General features: G+C 39.3%; 1 protein-coding gene across 2 annotated transcripts in view; it reads right to left on the bottom strand.

Moving 5' to 3' along the window:
• Window positions 1-21,567, bottom strand: part of FAM204A (family with sequence similarity 204 member A) — a 35,094-nt gene that overhangs the window by 6,497 nt on the left and 7,030 nt on the right. For both annotated transcript variants that reach the window (XM_005902785.3, XM_070363243.1), the window contains exons 4-7: window positions 21,489-21,519; window positions 21,208-21,307; window positions 12,201-12,290; window positions 223-329 (exon numbers count right to left, since the gene is read on the bottom strand). In XM_005902785.3, the coding sequence (XP_005902847.1) occupies window positions 223-329; window positions 12,201-12,290; window positions 21,208-21,307; window positions 21,489-21,519 (328 nt within the window). The remainder of the gene's footprint in view (window positions 1-222; window positions 330-12,200; window positions 12,291-21,207; window positions 21,308-21,488; window positions 21,520-21,567) is intronic.

The following is a 21,567-nucleotide window of genomic DNA, read 5'->3' as shown; positions in this document are numbered from 1 at the left end:
ACTTAAAAAAGTTTTCGCACACTCCATCAATTACAAAATAAATATCAAATAGGATGAAAACATGCCTCTATATTTATAATCTGATAAACATGCAGCAAAGATCCAAAGAATAAAATGAATAACATTATGCACAAACTGGATTCACAAAATGTATCACAGGATTTCTGTAATTGCTATGAAGTTGGTAGAATCACTAATTTTAAAAAAATTCTTAAAACTCACCCCCAGGCAAGTTTCTTCTTTTTTCGTGCAACCTGTGAATTTTCAGCCTCCTTTTTGGCTTTCACGAAGTTGTGGCAGGCAATAGCTTTGGCAATTTTTACACCAAGCTAAGAATTACAAACAAGAAAAAGTGAAAATAAATATTCTAGCTGATACAAGAATTACAATGATACAGATACTCGAGAATTTGTGGGTAAGAAAGCCAAGTCAACCTTACTTTACACGTGCAAAGAATGGAAATTCTTAATGCTTGGGCCTCTGAAACCGCCAAAGTACCACCACAAATGCAAAGATGCAGTCCCTTTTCTCCTCTGCTCCCTCAGCCAGCCCTTTACCCTAGCTATGCAAGTCTCCCGGATGGAGCTCCTTCCCACACCAAGGCCCCTCGAGGGCCCACCAGGCCTGTGGATGAAGATCTTGAAGCGCTTTCAGCATTTCAGTAGGACAGACAGGAATTTACCCTGATAAGGCGGCGGAGGCTGACAGAGACATCCAGTGTCTTTGCTTTGGGCTAGAATTATAGCAACTCGGTATGGGCGCATCCGTTATCTCACACTGATCAGAAGCTCGGATTGGCAGTCATAGATGTGATTAATAAAACACGGGAAAGCTAATTACTACTTGATAAACACACTTTGTGTGATGGGCAATCGCTTTGCACTCACTGACAGAAAAAAGAATATAAGGGGTGCCAGGAGGCAAAAAGGCGGGGCCCCAGGACCACAGCGTTCCCTGCCAGCAGCCCCCTTCACCCTCCTTCCACTCATCCGCCCCAGTCCTAAAGGTCCCAGCAGAACAAAGCGTCCTCGCGGCCCCGCCCCCCAAAACTCCTCTAACTCAACCCAACACCATCTTCGTTTTTGTGTTTCTCCAGCCCTTCAGCTTCTACGCCACAGCCTACAGTTCCGACAGTGGACTCTCCATGGCCCTCTGGCCGCAGAGCTGTTCCTCAGTGAGTGTCTCCAGGACAGGCATGGGGCTCTTCTGTTTTTAGTGGGCTCCAATTTTAAAAATGCCCGCCTACATGGAAGGCTCAAAAGTATCTGTTAAAACAACAAAGGCTACAAAAACCTCTTCCTGGTGTTTCTTTCCTTTTCTCTCTCTGACCGCAGCCTACTGCGTTTCAGCAGCCGGCAGACTTGTGTACGAGAGGAAAGGGCCCAGAAGCCACTCTCCGGCCACAGTATCACAGCCCAAGGTTTGGGGACCTGCTTGCCGACAGTGAGGCACGGCCGGCAGTTAGGGGCTCACGTGTAAGCAGAGAAGCTGACCTAGGAAAGTGAGGTTTGGCTTGCCTGCCACTCCTTTCAGCTCACCTTGGAGGACAGCTTCTTTTTAGGATGAAAGAAATAAGCAGTCATCAAGCACTGTCCAGGGTTTACAAACGAGAACAAAAATAGATCTGATTTTTCAGTCCAGGAGAGAATACACATAAAGAAGGTAAGCAGATGGAAACAATGTGACAGTCAAGCCAGTATGCTGAGGTGGTCGAAACCCAAAGGAAAGCCACTGAAGGAAGGAGGACTTGTGGCTGGGAGCCCACCTGGGACAAGAGACCAAGTCAGAGTCTTCCTGATACCTAAGCCAACACTAGCACCACCACCGTCGTCACCATCTTTTCTCACAAGGAGGACATTCATGCAACCAATATCATGAGGGCACCAATGCATTATTTTGCCAGGCACTGCTGCGGGTGCTGCAGACACGGCTTTGAACAAGAGGGCTGGGGTGGAGGGAGCTAGGGAGAAGGGGCTGTCAGTTACATCTGATGGCTTCAATCCCTGCCCTGTTCTCTTGGCTCTCTTTTCACTTTCAGTTCTTCACCACAGAACAGTTTATTTAAGTCAACTAAGAAAAGGCTAAGAATCAAAGGGCTGTAGCTTCCTCATCGAAGGAGAAAACAAAGCTCAGAAGAATGCTGTGGCATCATTCATCATGAAGATGGATTTCCTATCGACTAAAAGCCATCCGTTTGTCATAAATGTAAAAAAAATCAAGTTAGTGCCTGTTGGGTTAGGCTAGTCAAAACTGCAGTATCTGACAAATCTCCAAATCTCACTGGTTGAACTTTTATTTCTGTTTCACTTCACGTCAGCTGTGGACTGGCCAGGCTCTCCATCTGGTGCTGCCAGCATCTCAACATACGGCTTTCAAGTCTCAGTGGCGGAGAAGAGCTGGCTGGAGGGGCTCATACTGGCTCTTCGGTGCTTTAGTCCAGAAGCGCACACAGCATCTCTGCTCACAGCCCTCTGGTCAGAGTACAATTCCACCTGGCGAAGGGGTGCTGGGGGACGCGAGGGGAGTAGGAAGCGCACCTAAGGAGCTGCCTACTATCAGGACACACAGCTCGCCTTCAGTTTAAGAGGTACGCTGGGTCTCCCCACATTCGCGCAGAATAGTCTCCTTCTCTGTCTCCCACCTCCAAAAGGTAAAACACGGAATTCCGTATTTGTCTAATTATATTCCTATTTATTAGACAGCAAATACAAATCTCATATACAATAGCTTTGCTGAGATCACCCCACCTCAGCTAGTTTATCTTCTATTTAAAGTGAGCCTATACTTTTGAGTATGAAACAAAATGACCTGAAGTATACAGCTGCTATGTACCATTAACCGTGAGACAAAATTATTTCTTGAAACTGTTGTAAATTATGGTGCAGCTTATATTTTTAACTTACTGAAATTTCCCAACATGGGTTTTCTGGATTTGGAGTAGACAAACCAAAGACCATCTCAGTATGTCTGGACCCTGACTGTGGTCATTTGATTCACGTGGAACTCCTTTCAGCATAGTCACAAACTCTTAGAAGGGAGAATTTCTAGCAACATGAAGGCCAAACCCAGCACAATCAGCATCGCAGATAAGACTGAGAGCACACGCACCACGTAAGACGCGGAATAAACTTCTTACAAATACTTCATGGCAGCGTAAGAAACATGTATTTACATGGGAGGGCTCCATCGATTTGCAGACTGAACAGCGTAAGCGATAGGTACGTAGGCAATACTTTCCAACAGACTTGTTTGTAGGAAAGTCTGTTTTCTAACTGTATTTTGCCTGGGGTTAGGTTCAATGAAATGTTCTTTAACTGATAAACATTAAACAAGCCTGGTCTATGTATTTAACTGAAAGGATCTTTTAGCTTGTAAGGATGATGAAAAGTCCTATCAAGGCTGGGGCCTTTGCATGCTTAAGATAAATGTGTTTTACTTACTCCCAAGGAGAAAAGAAAAAGAACGGAAATATTTGGAAATCTGAAAGGATCATAAGATCTTCTATAGAAAAGACAGTTGAGAAGAAACATGTTTTCCCAGGCAAGAAGACTAAGCCAAGCTCCAGAAGAAAAAGAATACCACGCTATGTTTCAATATTACAAACAAACAGAATAGGTCCCCAAGTATCCCCCTTTCGCTTCTCTAAAAAGAAAAAAAGCATCTTCGGGCCCAATGTAAACATCACAAAAGCCTGGTCAATGGTTTTTATATTAAAAAACGGCTTCGGGTCATCAGATAACTAGAGCAACACCAAGTGGGAAGAAATTTTTTTCAAGAATAAAAATATATACAGAATTTCTTCTGTGTGTCGTCAAAGTATCAGCATTTTCCATATAGAACATCCAATATTTTGCTGCATTTTAATTAAGGTGTCTAAACATTATCACAAAGAACTGCAAATTGGTCAGAGCAAGCGGTAAGGAAAATTAAGCTCTAAAGGCTTTTTATCACCATATTTCAGGAACCAAGGGTGTAAAATGTTCTAATTTGGGATATATTAAAAGCCATAAAAGGTCTTTCAGAAAGATTAATGGTACTTTGCTTGGATTTCAGATAAGGGCTTTAGCTGGTTGGGAAAGCAGGGCCCCGGCTGGACCCTTGAGGCGTTCATCTCTACAGCCACTTGGAAGATTTGTAAAAGCGTCTGCATAACCTCAAGCAAATGCACGGCGACACTTTTTTAATTCCTTTCAATTTTACAGGTTGAGCATGTGTAAATCATATTGGGTTGTAAAACAGATATAATGGCACATCGTGTAACATAGTCAAGATTTTTAAAAGACAACACTTGCAAAATAAAGTTAGTTTTTCTCGCTAAACCTTGCCCTGCTAAAGTTTGCTGATAATCATTTAAAGAATCTGATTCAAACAGCTTCATCTAGCATCACTGTAAACTTCTTATCCATTTCATAAAATATTTTACTCATCTTCAAATTACTAGCTTGTAACAGATTTATGAAGTTTCCCTCCCTTTTGCACACTTTCAAGGCACTTATTTAAAAATACCAATTATCATACTTTAACTTTGGAATAATAGGTCTCTATGAAAAATATTTATGCCATTCTCTTTTGTTCTTTAATTAAATGAAAACAGATGTTTTCTGAAGTAAAGCGGAACCATTACTGGAGTACTTAAAGTGTTAAGGTCTTTAATTTTTATATCAGTTTGGTCGACAATTCCTGATTGTCTTTACTCAAGCTCAACATTAATGTCAAGCAAGTTACCTAGGAGACGAAAGAGATCAAAGAGACAAAAACCCCTCCAATGTCTGATTAATCAAGCCTGCAAACAGCTTATTTCTTTTCGCCTGCATGCAAGTATGAAAATGAGATTCTGGGAGCCGAACATTGTGCAGATTTGTTCATTCTTATCAGAACAAAGCCAGCGGCAGCTTATTTCATGGATCATTGGCACTGTCATCAGTGCTACACAGAACGCTGACAGCTCCTCATTTTGAGGCTTGAACAAAATTAGCAAAAAGTCGGCACAAATTAGCCTCTCATCTTTTTGGTAATATGACATTATTCATTTACTTTTTATCCAATTTTTAATTTTTTCCTTGTCAGCTATCCCTTTCTAGTGTCTCTTGCATGGCATCATAAAATGCCTTCTTAAAAACAAGCAGAGAAATAGCCAAAGTTGAAATAACATGCAAAGTTCAAACAGCAAAGAAGAAAAAGCACTTCCAAGGACCAATGATGCTTTATTTTTTTCTTTTTAATAACTTTCAAAACTTTGCAAAATTACTGATGAACAGCTCAGAATACCATGAAGTTAAGTTTTATGAAATCGGTAATATATTTCAATAAACAATATGACGTGGCTAATGTGTTTTATTCAAACCACAGGTTAACATGGCAGGTGCTGCAGTGAATTCAGGATGTCTTCAGTGGGACTGGTACATTTCCACGGACATACCTGAAATGCCGAAGCTCTGAGGACAGCAAATAAGCTATGGCATATCCAGTCATTTAAATACTGACTTTAAATCAAGTCTTCTTCCCTCTGTTAGAAAGAACAGCCTAATTTCACTGTCACCTTAAAACGTGCATGCACAGGTTTCCATGTTTGTGTACTACATATATCTATGTTGTGTACACAACTGCACAAACACCTGTTATTTAACACCTATTTAACTACAAATCAGTTAAAGCCAAATGGTTTTTACTTCAAGGCATAACCCAACAAACCCTGTTTTTAAAATAGAAGATATATTTGTATAGACATATTACATATATTGTAATATTTACATGTATAAATATGTATGATTCACCTTTCCTCAACTCTGATTTCATAGTGAAATAGTTTATGTAACACCTGGTTTAATGATGACTATTAAGGCTTCAAATTATATGTAGATTACAGTATTCCAAAGGGGGGAGAAAAGACGTTATACTGTTGAAATTACTCCTGGATAGAGACATTTATAATCAAGCAACTTATTCCATTCATAAGGGAAAAAAATTAACCATAAGCTGTTAGATGCTTTACACAGTCCCCATCAGAAAGACAGTTTTTCTTTTTTTTAAAGAACTGTAGTACTGTTTTCAGCAATTTCTTTATCTCTGTTCTTCTAAGTAAGAAAGCTTATTAACAAGCTTTGAACTTAAAATCACATTTACAATAATGTGCCATCAACAGTTTTATAAGCTAATTAGAAAAAGATTAATTAATGACTGGCTGCTAATAAAATGGCAATCATGAAGAAAGAAACCAAGGGTGCTAAGCTTCAACTACCACCAATTAAGAGCTAATTACAAACAAATTATATATGTGTTTTGCTGTGGGCTTTAATTTACTAAAATGGTTTTAATTAAAAGAGAAAACATGCTGATTAATTGAACTGCAGAAAAAATCTACAGTATAAACTGTGCTTTGTCTGTCTCTTTAATTAGACTTGTAACATCTGAAATCTTTTTTTAAGGTTTGTTAAAAGCACCATAAACATAATTAAAAGAGAGCATAAGGAACACCACTCTAGGTGATCACCCAATCATTCCCCAGAGGTTAAAAGAAAACGTCCTCAGTGCAATGAGATCTAAAAAGCACACCTAAAAGCCTGAGAGGAAACCCCATCACTCAGTACCATTTTTATTTTTCTCATATTAAAATGCTCCAACTTCAAGGATGTACACCATTTTTTATAGGAAAGAACGTATCTTTCAGCTTCACGTAAAGGAATTCAACTAGGCCTTCCCTCACCTGGACAGGCAGAGCTTATTTTCCATACATTGTGCTACCTGTTCATCTATATGAAATAACTGAATTACTTTTAAGAACTAAGGAGAACAAGGCTTCAAAGAATTAAAATCACCATTGAAAAGCCCCCCGGACTATGCACAGACTACAAAATGACACAAAGAGGAACGTTTAAATTAAAAAACCACTGAGAAATGACCAAAGTTAATGAAAGTGAGTCATTTCTACATGATCCTTAACGGAGGCACACACCCCTCCCTCCATGGCAGGCAGCCTCCCCAGGTGGCTGATCACCGCCGACCAGCAAGAGCCTGTTCAGTGAGGACTTCTTTGCCCCAGTGTCCCAGATTCCCTCCCAGTGCTAATCAGTGAAATATACTGCAAAGAAAATGGTCCTACACTCTCCTGTCTAATGGAAAGACCAAAAGAAAGTAAAAGTAAGGGGTGGGAGGTAGGGGAGTAAAATTTCAAAGAGGGACATAAAATAAATTTTGCCAGACAGTTCACAGGCATTAGATGACTCTGAAACAATGTATTCTTCATATACACTCCTGGAATTCACAACACAGGAAATCTCCTTTCTGTAAAAACAAGATGTTAAATGGAGATATTCAATTCTAAATTCTTACTATGTACCAACAGGTACTACTTAATGTATTTGTACTTTGTTTACCCTATCTTCAGTGGCTAGAAATCATAATAATTAAGAAAACAGAAAGCACCTGCTGGCCTTCTTAGAGTCACAGGTTCTAGTGATAAATTCTGATAACAGCTAATTGGAATATATGTTCAGCTTCATATCTGAACAATAGCCTTACCTCTGGAATCAGGGTTGTTAAGAGAGTTCTAAAAGTAGTCACAAAAACAGGAAGAAAATAATTTTGCCCTCTGGATTAGAGAATCAAGAGTTTAGAACCACAAGACCTTCTTCACTATAATATCCATCAACTCAGCTCTTTTTTTTTTTTTTTTTTTATGTGATGCAAGCAAACAACTTTCCTAAAATATCAGAGCTCTGGAAACAGCACTGATGAGAAGCAACTTCAAACTTAACCAGGTTTGGCAGCATCTCTATCTCAAAAATTGAAACAAATGTGTCAGTTCTGAACTCTGGATATGCAAATGCTCCAGGTACTTTGATAGCTACATCTGTCAAAACTGTTCTATCAGGGGAGGTTATGTTGGGGGGAGGGGGGTGAACTGAAGCTCTTATTCCATCAAGACAATGCAGTGTGTACATCGACATGAAATTAATAATCAAAATCAAAGGGTGAATTACAGCCAGAATCCTCTCAAGGAAACTACAGCCCAACAATGAATTGTAATGGAAAAATTCTGAGTGCCAGAACAAGTGCTGTAGCATAGGAAATATTTCTGAGAAATAGTTCTTCCTACACATTAACATAAAATACAAAAACTAATGCCTCAAATGTGTATATATACCCCTCTCCAACAAGAACGCCTTAAGATTTTTCTAGGAAATGGCTCTAAAAATAGAACTTCACCAACAAATTACTAATCTGCCCCAAATTTAGAGAGTATTTAATGTATTTAGCTAGGAAAGAATACAACTCAATCAATTCAAACATTGGTTTTTTAAAAAGACCATTCCTACCTTGCCCTATTTAAATATTAACAAACTATTACTATTTCAACACTATTAACTTCACCTATGTTTTGGAATCCAAAAATCTAAGTAGCCTATTTAAGAAATTTAATAAAGCTAAAATTAGATTTTCAGTTTAATTCATACTGCCAATGAAATATTTATCATTACCTATAAGAAGAACACTATCAAAGTGAGACACTGTTTTTTATCATTTGTACTTGTGACACCTTGGTTAGATTCTAAATAAATACTGTGTTTAATAGTACAAAAGGCTGAAGTTATAAGTTGGTGCAAAAAGCTTTAAGATATGAAACATTTTATATCATTACTCCAACTGAAGGTTATTGACCTTAGCAAAGACAGCAGATTATAACCAAAATATTTCAGATATGAATATTAATACCTTGCAAATTATTTTTTTTAATTACTATAAGTTACATAAAATAGTTGTAACATTACAACATAAAGTATGTACTGATGTTTTCAAGGAATTAAGTTTAGTTGGTGCTGTCAAAGATCATCCTATTTGAATCACTTACAGAAAAGGTAACCTTCAGGGGCATGAGCTATATACAAAGCTCAAACAAAATTCACTGGCAGCCTCTCCTCCCCACTCATTTTTGCCCTAACATGGCACAGCTATAATTGAAAGCAATATATTTTCTAGTTAATGTAGGTGTGACTCATTCAATGGTAGAAATTCACTGTCTGCTGCCAAACCAAGTTGGTTTTTATGTACAGCAGCCTAACATGAAGATGCCTAGAGACAAAGTCTGTTTTCAAAATGTGAGATTCAACTGAAATGCCGCTTACTTTATTAAATCTAGGCTTAGCACTTAATTTTAAATACTTGTTTCTACAAATTGGTATGATCTGGACTGTAACAAAGTGTGTCAGAAAAGATAAGAACCAAAGGATGGCATTTTTGAGGATCACTATCAATAAATGGAATGTTCTTCCAGTTCAGGCCTGAGGTTAAGAAGCTATAAATGTGCTCAAACGTGTGTGTGAGTGTGCATGTGTATGTATACATACATAAATAGTCATTTTTTAAGAGCTTTTTTTTTTCAAATTAGAACATTTTCATCAGTATGACACAAACCCAAGTGTATTTTTCCACTTTTATCTCTCCTCCAAGATTGTTAACAACAAAGAAGGATTTAATCGATAGGATGGACTTTCCCAAAGCAACCACTTTACTACATGGCAAAGCCAAATTTGACAGCACAATCTCGGTTTCCAACATGTGAACTTAAGCCATCCCCCACGCCAGATTACACCCATCTTTAATGTCATCATTAACCTAAGGGTATGTGATTCTGGAAAAACACGTGCTTGCTGTGTCATGCTAGTGCACTGACGGCTTTATTTTGACATACCAGTTTATTTTGTTTTGTTCTGTTCTGTTTTGAGGAACCGTTTTCAAGGCCCATTCTCAGACATGGCTTCTACTTTTGGCTTCACTCTTCCCAATACTGATACGGCCCTGTTGGTTTCACAGGCTTACAAATGTTAAACATCAAAAATTAGTTTCACTTATTACAGTTGGAAAAGGCTTTAAGAACTCTTGAGATCTGTGCCTCTGAGCAAAGGCTTTATCAGCACATCCCACTCACTGCTTCTTGAAAAAAGAAAACGGTACTGATTAAAAACCAGTACACCTGATTTCCAAAAGGACACCCACCATGCATATACACCTTTAATTCATAAAGGGTTTCTGCCCCAAACTTACGATTACTTACTTCTCAAAATCTCATCTTTCATATCCACAGTGATTGGCACAAAGGAGATAAACACGAAAAACTTAAACCTCAAACTAAACTATTTATTCAAGAATTACGTCTCGATTACTTTAGTTATTCTTCCATGGGTGTTTAATTAACATGTAATCAGTATCTCTCCAGTGTCTGTGGCCAGTAAACACTTTCCAGATGTCTTTCCACTTATACAAGGAAAAGAGGAGGGCCCCGGTAACTCTTTTTCCTTTTAACCAGAAGTCGTTAACCCCACACTAGATAAATTTTCTTTCACTAGAACAAAGCGTTATGCTGGTATGGAAGTAAAAAGAACTCCTGAGAAAATACTTACTATCTTTACAAATGCTGAAAATGGGGTATATTTTTAAAGCAATCTCATTTGTCATAAAGCGTGACAGGAAAGAATAACCTAAATGGGTATTATTATTTATATAAATATTATTGTTACTATTATATTATATATTATATATTATTATAATTATTTATTACTATTATTAAAATGGAAAATACCTAGTCAGTAGTATGCAATTCCCATTTCAAAAATAGCAGTATGACAAATAAAAACACAGAAACAGAAATTCAATACCCTCAAAGGAAACACACAGGTCTGAGGCCTCAGAGGCTCTACCTCTGCTCTCTCTGACACGCGGCCTCCTGCTCACAGGTGACCACTGATGAGACAGACAAGCAGGGACTGAACAAGCAACCCTGGTGGACACGAGGGCCCACGACCCCAGCCCTCCCAGCATACCTTAGGGAAAATATACCCATCACGGAGGGAAACTATATGCCAACTGTCCAGGTTACTGGGAGACTTAACATAGATACATAAGAGATTCTAGAATCCAGTATCTCACTGAAGACAAATTTTAGATCTGAGTTGCCAGGTAAAGATGAGAAGTACACTCAAATGTTTTCAAGATCTTAATTATAATAGTAATTGTCTCAAGCTGGAAAACAATCAGCAATGACTGCTAAAATTAGTAGGTAAAGAATAGTGAGATAAAGAGTATTCACAGAGTCTCAAATCATCTCTCACCTCTCTGCGAGATACTTATTAATTTACACAGGGAAGAATAATGTTAGAATAAACCTGGAGACACCACCTTAAGCAAATAATCAAAGGAACATCATCAATAAAGTAGACAAATAGATGCCACATGCTTTCTGATATCCTGCACTGAGGATACTTCTGTGATTTTCCCACCAATACATGCACGACATGAATCTAATCATGAGGAAGCGCCAGACAAAGCAAACTTGACAGACATTCTACAAAACCATCAGCTACTCTTCAAAACTACTGCGGTCCTGAGGAACACAGACAGACGGAGGAAACATTCCAGATTAAAGAAGACTAAAAAGACAACAACAAAACTCAGCGTCCAAGACAGGAAAAAAGAAAAATTTTCTTTTATTATAAAGGCAATCACTGACATATTTGGCAAATCTAAATAAGGCACACATAAATCAGAAAAGAATGATCAAGCAAATGTTGACTGTTAACATTTCAGGTATCTGAGTGAAGGGCAAACAGAAATTGTTTTACAAATTTTGCAACTTTCTCCCAGAGGGTGCAAGTGAGAATCTTCTGGATGCCTTGGTACTTGGGAAAAGAATATTCAATATACCTATTAGCTTTATACTACAGACTTTAGGTTAAAAAAAAGGCTGAGACTTCTTTAGAGCTGAGGGAACTATTTAGAATATGCAGTAAGAAAGCATTCTGGGGAGAAAGGGTTAGGAACACGCAGAGAGATGTGACCCCAGAACACGCAGCCGCCCTCAGGGAGAGTTAAACTGAGTTAAAGATGAAAATGGAAAAAGAAAGCTAGCCTTTTCAGCACAACTGGCAGACAGAGCTCTGAACTAGATCAAATCTAGAGGCTGAAGATCAACCGTGGGTTATTTCCAGCATTAAGATTTATATAAGAATAATTTATTAACATTAAAGACAAAAATAAAACCCAGTATTTCAAAATAAGTAGGAGATTAAGAGGGAAGAAAATGGACAGAAAAGAAAATCTTAGATCAAATATTTGAACACTGCACTTACTCGTGATCATGCAAAGAACGTACACTCATTTCAGAAGATGTGAAAGCACAGCAGAGCATCATGGTGGGGCCGACTCACCTCACGAGTAGCTAGCTGGTTGCTGAGTTCCTCGGCCTTCTCAATGTTCCACTCTTCCACAGCTTGGTCTATCCTCTTTTCAAGTCCCGACTAGAAAGAAAAGAAATCTCAAACTTAGAGGCAGGAAAGAAAGGCAAACCCTTGCTAGCAAAGACTATGTCACAGGACCACACCAAACACATTATGTACTTAGACTACTGCGTTCTCACAACGACCTCATACGGTAGTTGCTACCACTCCTATTTACTGATAAGAAAGTGAATCAGCAATATTAAATGACTTAGCCAGGGTCAGATTAATTGAATTAAGAAGGAGGAGATGCAAATCCACATTTCTGTGATTCTAACGACTATACTTTCCCTTGATAACAATATGTTAATAATAGTAAGTTAGAAATTATGGCATACTTATTATATAGCACATCCTTTCTCACTATAAGAAAGCTCATTTAATCCATGTAACAATTTGATGAAATAAAACTGTTATCCTGTTTTGAACACAAAGAAACAGAAGCTTGGACTCATCAATTTATCCAAGTCAAAGTCTGTTAAGTGTTAAGCCATCACATGAATCTATTAATAGATTTGCCCAGAGCCCATATTCTAAACCACCCTTTTCCTCTGCCTTTCTCTACTGCCCATACTTTCATTCACCAGCCCCACCTAGTCTCTATGGGTACTAAGTTGGATATTAAACACAGGAGGAAAGTTATATTTTACTTTCCTATGGAAATGCTATTTATTAGCTGAAGCTACTTCATGAAGTTATAATTAAAATGTTCATGGGATTACCAACAGACTAGGTAGGATATATCCTATCCTATGAAAAGATACTTGTTAGACTTAAATAACTGAGTTTTAGTTTGTAGAAATAATTACCAAAGAAAATACAAATTTTTTAAAGAGATAGTCTAATATATGTTTCTTAGAAGAAAAGTTTATCCCAATGGCTTATCTAGTGTATCTTCCTCATTTTTGGTTAATAGACTTCTCCCTACTTAACCTAATAAAAGAAGTCCAAGCAATGTCTCTTCCATCAGAGTACTGCTTGATTTTAAGAGAAACTTCACTCCCATGGAGCCTTTGTTGAAACAAGACTTTAAGAATGCCCACGCACAATGTGCCTAAAAAGATTACAGAAGCAAAGACCCAGGAGGCTATCACTGATGACATCTGTGTTAAGTGAAGACTGTTCCTTCTCACAATCCTTCACCCCACCCAGGCCTGGGGGACGATGTGGTTTTTCCCTCGCTCTGGACTGGAGCTTCAGAGTGTCATTCAGTAGGCTCTCAGAGGCTCTGAGCCCAGGCCATGCTGCTCGACTGTCCTTTTTCCACCCTGGTCTTGTGATCATCCACCAGTCTCCAGAAATTTCTCTTTTTTGTATTGCTGCAGAATTCCTCTCTTGATGATCCAAACAACATCCTTGAACTCACTCTTCCAACATCCTTCATCTTCAGGGGCCACTAAATAACAGCCCCTACCCCCACCCCAAACCTACACTCAAGGCCAGGGACTCTACAAGTGTGGTCTATGTTCCAGGTCAAGTCTGCAAATGATGCCAGTCTGTGAACTGAGCTTGTGCCAGAATGCAAATCAACTACATGACTATGTATAGGTTTGCCTAGGTGATTTTTTATTAGAAGAGGGTGGGTAAGGGATGATGAGGACAATCAGACTTTTTCAAAGAAAGAAGGCGTATACTGGGTTACACTCAGGCACAGTTCATTATCTCCCGAAACCTTTGAATACTCTTGCTCTAGGCCACATAAGAGCTTCACAATCTAGAATTCTCTCCAAACACAGGATTCTGCCTTTCCACTTACCTCAAGTCCTCAGAGAAAGTGAACCTGTCGGGGCTTCATTTGGACCCCATACTCTAGCACCATCATATTTATTCTCATAGTCCTTCAGCCCCTTCCTGAGTCTCCCCTCCTCCCTTCGGGCCTGCAACTCATGAATAACTTTTCAAACTAGACTCTAAGCCTTAAGTTCTCAAAGTTCGAGTCTGAACCAGCAGCATCGGCACTATTTGAGAACTTGTTAAAAATTCAAATTTGAATCAGAAAACTCTGGGGGTGAGGCCTAGAAATCCATCAACTTAACTCCCTTTGGTTACCATGGAGACACAGCTTACAGTGAAAGTCCCCAAAATGGAAAACAAGAACATTCCCCTTTTCTGGAAACATATGAACTGCTGAGCTGATTGGTATAATTTTCACTGAAAAATAAATGAGCTAAAATTACAAATCTCTCTACTATCGACGAACTCCCATTCCCCGAGCCATTCCAACCAGCCTCTAATATAGTGGGAAGAGCACTGGGCCAGAAGTCAGAGAAGGTGATCACAGCACCAGGCAAAGGAGGTACTTAACCCATAAGCTTCAGTTTCCTTAGAGAAAATCAGAGAATCGGCATGGACGACTAAAATTCTCCCCTAGAAATAAAATTCTAGAATTCCCCTTACATGTTCAACTTTGTTTTTAGCTCTTTTAGAAGTTTTTTTTTTAATATCAATAAAAGTTTCACTAGATACGACTTTGCTTTCTTCTCCCCCTTTTCTCCTTTCTTTTTTCTTTTTAAGCAATTTATTTAAGTAAAATATAATAGCTCCTTTTGGCTTTGAAAAATTTCTGCTTCCATACACACACCCAGACTCTGCTTCTATAAGAAGATAGTAACATTCAAATATTTTTAAAATGCTTAAATAATAATAATAATAACCCTGAGGTTAAACATTTCTATCACCTTAAGACCAAAAGCTAACAACAGTTTACAAAGAACACAGTTGCTGAGGTCAAACCTGGATTCAAATTCCAGCTCCTCTACCTACTGGCCAAGAAACCCTGAGTTTTGTTTCCAAACCTCTACAGGCTGCAGTTCTCTCACCTGTAAAATGAGAATACTACCACATTCTTTGCAGAGTTACAGTAAAGGCAAAGAATACCTAGCAAAGTTTTAGAACATAGTAGTCACTCAATAAATAAGGTATTCACATTATATCTATCAGGATACCATTAAAACAAAGAGAAGGTCTATGTAACTACAGACTTCGTTACAATTAGTCAAGGGCTCAGACACAGTGTAAGACCCAAGATTTCAACTTTGAGTCAGTCAGTCATCTCACGAACTAAGATTTGAGTAGTAATGCTTTCTACAGGTCATAAGTTGGACCCCAGAGTAACCTTTACCGGAAATATCTAGGGCATCTTTCAGACCACAGGAGTGGCAGGAGGCACAGAAGCACTGCTGATCCTCTGCAAGGCCTCAGTCCATCCGTCAGTCAGTTTAGTCACTCAGTTATGTCCGACTCTTTGCGACCCCATGGACTGCAGCACGCCAGGCCTCCCTGTCCATCACCAACTCACGGAGTTTACTCAAACTCGTGTCCACTGAGTCGGTGATGCCATCCAACCATCTCATCCTCTGTCGTCCCCTTCTCCTCCCGCCTTCAATCTTTCCCAGCATCGGGGTCTTTTCAAATCAATCAGCTCTTCGCATCAGGTGGCCAAAGTATAGGAATTTCAAATTCAGTTGAAACATCAGTCCTTCCAATGAATATTCAGAACTGATGGCGACAGGACTGATGATAAGGCCTCAGTGTGCTCCTAAGATACCTCTGGCAGGATTCAGAATTTAGCTTAAGATATATCTCAGTACAAACTTACTGATGGCAATTTGGTCACAGGTGGAAAATTATCTAAGGCCAGTATCTGACAGGTTCCCATGAGGGAATAAGTGACCGCTAACTAACAGTTTTGTTGCAGATGTCAAGGCAGTAGTACTGTAAGTATCTAAGAAACTTATGAGTACTAGGCTTAACATTAAGGATTAATCATATGTGTGTGTGTAGTAAAATCTCTTTTAATATACCGATTAAAACTGTTTAGGTCAAACTGTAACATAATGCATTTCTACAGACATTTTGCTACTGAATATTCAATCAGATAATACATTCAACTTTTAAACAATACAAATGAACTGTTCACTCAAGTCTGCTGTTCTATGATCAGATCTAAATATCTAGGGAAAAAATTAGGTAATCTCTCCATAAACGAGGAAGGAAAAAAAGAATTAAGTGTTGTTACTTTTACATATAAATCACACCCACTTAAACGACTTGAATCAAGTCAGAAAGACCCCCAGGAGAAGGAAATGGCAACCCGTACACCAGTCTTCTTGCCTGGAAAATCCCATGGACAAAGAAGCCTGGTGGGTTACAGTCCATGGGGTCGCAAAAAAAAAAAAAAAGATGGACACAACTTAGCAAATAAACAACAAAGTAAAACTAAGTTGGACTATTACTTCAGAAGTATCTAGATTTGGGACCATTTTCCTTTTCAACCTGCTCTGTTTTCTTAGACAAATCATGCTGGGCTTCAGTTGCTTCATCTGTATTAAGAGAATAATAGCTGGTGGGTATTAACCCACCAACAGGGATCACATAAAGACCAAGAGAGAAAACTCGGTACCTGATACCAGGGGAACATCGGGTACCTCTACATTCCCATCACCAGCCACCCGACTCCCTCCCACTCCAGGCAGCCAGCCTGTGATCTGTGTACCTGATCTCCATGTGAGAGCCTAGTAAGAAAAAGTATTCTTCTAAAAAAACAAGTTTGAAAATAGCCACACAGTACAACAGCAGCTTCCTCTCATAAACAAAAATTATCAAAGACCTTGTGCAGTTACTCTATAAATTATTAAATGTACCTTTGGTTTTTCTTGCCAAAAAGTACCCATTAAGTAGACATAAAACTACTCCTAAATATGACTGCTGACTAATCAAATTGATGCAACTGAAGAATACTTAAGGCATTTATAATGAAATTAATGAGTAAAATTTATTCTAAAGAAATTCCCAAATAGATTCAACATTAACTATGTTACGATTATAGAAGTTTTTTAAGACCCAGAACTGCTGCCAGAAACACAATTATAGCTGTATTTAATACAAGAACAATTTAAAACAGCTCTATATATTAGGGAGATTATATTTTAAAATACAGGCCTCTCTGCATTGTCAGGGAAGCAGGTGACAGCAGTGTTATAAATGCACATCCTTGGTTGAGCAAGTTTCAATAATCTGGCAGTGTTCCAAAAAAAAGAGGGGGGAAGAAAAGAATAAAAAAGATGGATCACACAATAGACTTAAAAAGTTCGTCTTGTTTTACCATTCTTGAGAGTTGAGTGACTGAGTGAAAAGGAGACTAAAAGGGTTGAGAAGTAAAATAATAGAGCAGAAATCCATGCTGGTTTTGTACAAACTGCATCACGGATTTTCATGATCCTCTCTAGATTTCTCCGGCAGTGGCTATTTTCTGGTGGACTGACATTTATTCTTAGCCTTTATCTTGGTGGCTCCAATGTGGACATCTTTTACTATCTATTTACTCTGTTGGCTTCACAGTAGAGACTCTGGCATGATAGCCCAAGGGGGCATGGAAAACAGTGACCCCAAAGAACAAGGGTGAACCTGCTGGCATGCAATTAAGCTGAACTACCAAGAGAATATGAAATCATCTGGCTTCACCGAATCCTTCCTTTCCTCTTATGCTTACACTTACTAATAGAATAATAAGTGCTGGCAACATCCTGGGCGATACTAGCCTGGCCAGCATCGGTTTCCTTGTTCAGGAGATGCCATGACTTTCTTAGTCAGATGTCACTCATACAGAAGAACACTGCTGTTAAGAAAATCGCATATATATGGAATTTAGAAAGATGCTAACAATAACCCTGTGTACGAGACAGCAAAAGAGACACTGATGTACAGAACAGTCTTATGGACTCTGTGGGAGAGGGAGAGGGTGGGAAGATTTGGGAGAATGGCATTGAAACATGTATAATATCATGTATGAAACGAGTTGCCAGTCCAGGTTCGATGCACGATACTGGATGCTTGGGGCTAGTGCACTGGGACGACCCAGAGGGATGGTATGGGGAGGGAGGAGGGAGGAGGGTTCAGGATGGGGAACACATGTATACCTGTGGCGGATTCATTTCGATATTTGGCAAAACTAATACAATTTGTAAAGTTTAAAAATAAAATAAAATTTAAAAAATAATAAAAAAAAAAAAGAAAATCCAAACTTCTAAAACAGATCAGTGAGCATACATAAAAGGATTTATAGCAGTCTTCCCTTAAACAGAAATTTCTTTTTAAAATGGAGCTTGACTTATCTTTTTTTTCTAGAATACATCTAATATACAATGTGAAACAGAACACTAGCTCTTAAAATTGAGCTGTACAAAAGTCTTTGCACAAGGAGTCCTAGTATCCTTTATTAAAGTTACTCTTCACAAATTCCAAACTTTAGAAAAAGGATAACTTAGCCATATCTTGCCAATTATCAAGAAGGTACAATTTCATACACATAGGGAAATAATACTCTAATACAGATAGGCTGTAAAAAATACTCTCATGATTTCTACGTTTTGAAAAGGCTAAAAGACTGAATTTTATAGCTTTAACTTCACTAAGAAACAATTTAGATATTCTAAAGTAAATACAGGATTCCCTGGTGGCTCAGACGGTAAAGAATCTGCCTGCAATGCAGGAGACCCAGGTTCAATCCCTAGGTCAGGAAGATCCCCTGGAGAAGGGAATGACAACCCTTTCTTGCCTGGAAAATCCCATGGACAGAGGAGCCTAGCAGGCTACAGTCCATGGAGTTGCAAAGAATCAGACATGACTGAGTGACTTACCATATAGTTATGAGAAAACATAACAAATATTATAAACAACTGAAGATCAAAGACCACCTAATTCACAAGCACAGCTTTAAAAGATATTTCCGATGAGAACCAGTATTTCACCATTTCTGGGAATTCTCTGGTGATCCAGAGATTAGGACTCGGCACTTTCACTGCAGGGGCCCAGGTCTGATCCCTGGTTAGGGAACTAAGAGCCTGCGTGCATACAGCGTGCCCGTAAAATATAAAAAAAAATTTTTTTGAATTAACCATTTTTTCCCTCAAAATAACAATCTAGTCAGCAGTTAGGACTCTAAAGCAGGTGGGCCAGAGATGGCCTGGGGACCACTGCTGTCAGCATGAGCCTCCTACCTCATGCTTTGGAACAGGTTTGCTGCAGTCAAGAGCATCCTCCCCACAAAATCCCTCCTCCCAGCCCACCAGAGTCACAGTGGTCAAGAGCACAGCAATCACGTTAAAATGCTTATCAGCCTCTTGGATGGTGAAGCTGGAGAACTGAGAATGGGTTTTAAAGTCTGGGTTTTAGCTTCAGCTCTAACCAGTGATTTCAGTAAGAAATTCAGCATTTCTGTACCTGCTTGAACATTTGGGAAAAGGAGATTGGCTCAACATCTCTAACTAGTTGCAGTACAAGGTGATCCTGGTACCAATTCCCCAGTGTTCCACAGACTAAGTGACAAGAATTCTTGGCAAAATTCGAATCAACGGTTCACATGTAAAAACTCTGTTATGTCAGTTCTTTAATGCATGTGCCCTCAGTGAGGCACCCAATTTTAAACCCCAATGATGGGTTTAAAAATCAAGCAGTTTTTCCCAAGAAATACTGATGAACCAGAAAACAGTAACGATCTCTACGTACATAACAATAGTCTACGGCAGTGATCCTGTCCGTATATGCAAGACACAATATCCTTGGGCTTTAACCAAGAGGCCTCTGTACCTCCATTCCAGCTCAGAGCTCAATTTCCGCTCCTGAAGTCTGTCAACATTCTCCTAGATAAATGTGTAAGTTACTCATTCATTCTGCTGCTGCTGCTGCTGCTGCTGCTAAGTCGCTTCAGTCGTGTCCAACTCTGTGTGACCCCATAGATGGCAGCCCACCAGGCTCCGCCATCCCTGGGATTCTCCAGGCAAGAACACTGGAGTGGGTTGCCATTTCCTTCTCCAATGCATGAAAGTGAAAAGTGAAAGTGAAGTCACTCAGTCGTGTCCAACTCTAGCGACCCCATGGACTGCAGCCTACCAGGCTCCTCCATCCATGGGATTTTCCAGGCAAGAGTACTGGAGTGGGGTGCCACTGCCTTCTCTGACTCATTCATTCTAGCCTCTGTCAAATATTAACACCATCTATAGACTGGCAACTGCCAAGCATACGTCTCGAGACTCAGACTCTCCTCCAAGCTCCTGCCTCATTTTACCAATGGTCTACTCTATTCTCTTACTGATACCACCCATGCCCCGAAATGAACTTTGGATAGGCCTCGCTCTAAATCTTCTCCCCTCCAAAGCTTTCTCGTCGTTGTAATCAATGTGACTATTCACACCACTGCTTAAGTAAAACCCTGCATGGTTCTCTCCCGTCCTCCTAATTCCAATCTCCCCACCACCCCACAAGCAATCCAGAGGTAAATACTGTCCATTCTACTTCTACAGTGCACCTCAGATCCATCCTCTCGTCTACCTTCAGCAGCACCATTCTCACTCAAGCTCCCATCATCTCATGTCTGGCTGAGTCTCTTAACTGTTCTCATCTGCTTTTGCTGCTCCAAAGTCCATCTTCGATGTAAAATGCAATCTTTTCAAACGTAACTGTGATCACCACTCCCTGCACATGAATCCCTTGAATGGTTCTCAACTGCATTGTGATGAAAAGGTACTGCACAGTTTGGGCCCTGCCTGCCTGCTTCTGCAGTCTTATCTTGGGCCATTTACCCACCTTCCTCCTCACTGACTCCATCCAGGCTGACCTTCTCACTGCTACTCACATGTCCCATGATGGCTCTTCCTCCCCAGCAGGATCTTTACTCAGGTTATCACCTCTACACTAGTGGGCCTTACATAGATGGTTCCTTGCTGTCCTTCAGTCTTAATGAGACAGGCCTTCCCAGACCACTCAGCTAATGTGCGGCCTCCATATGATTTGTAACTATATATTTACTTGTTTATCTAGCATCCTGCACACATTAACTTCTTCACTGAATGAATTAACGAGGAGAAATACCTTAGGCAAGACTAATTAATTACAAACAGTTCCTACTGGTGAACAGAAGATGCACTAACAAAGATCTTACCTTTTCAACTTTTTTCCTTTTAACAGGGGGGTCAAACCTCTCATTGACTCCAAAATACTGGGTAAGCTCCTTCCACTGGGTTTCACTTGAAGACTGTTCACTGTAAAAAGATAGACAATAACTTATGTTTCATACAAAATGTACTCATTATTACATTTACCATTTTTAATTCGTTACCACAATTATATTACATCAACTACTTCTTAGGTTTCAGAGGTAATTCAACTATGTGTACAAGTTCTGCAATACTAGGACAGACAGATATTTTAAATTCCACCTACCTATGAGATTCTTCGTCATTCTTCAATTTACCTGAAAAGAATTCACAAAGTGTCAATACCTAAGCATTTGGTTATTTCA

Source organism: Bos mutus, chromosome 26 (genome assembly GCF_027580195.1).
Source record: "Bos mutus isolate GX-2022 chromosome 26, NWIPB_WYAK_1.1, whole genome shotgun sequence".
Lineage (NCBI taxonomy): Eukaryota > Metazoa > Chordata > Mammalia > Artiodactyla > Bovidae > Bos > Bos mutus.
This window is presented reverse-complemented; position numbering and strand designations above follow the sequence as displayed.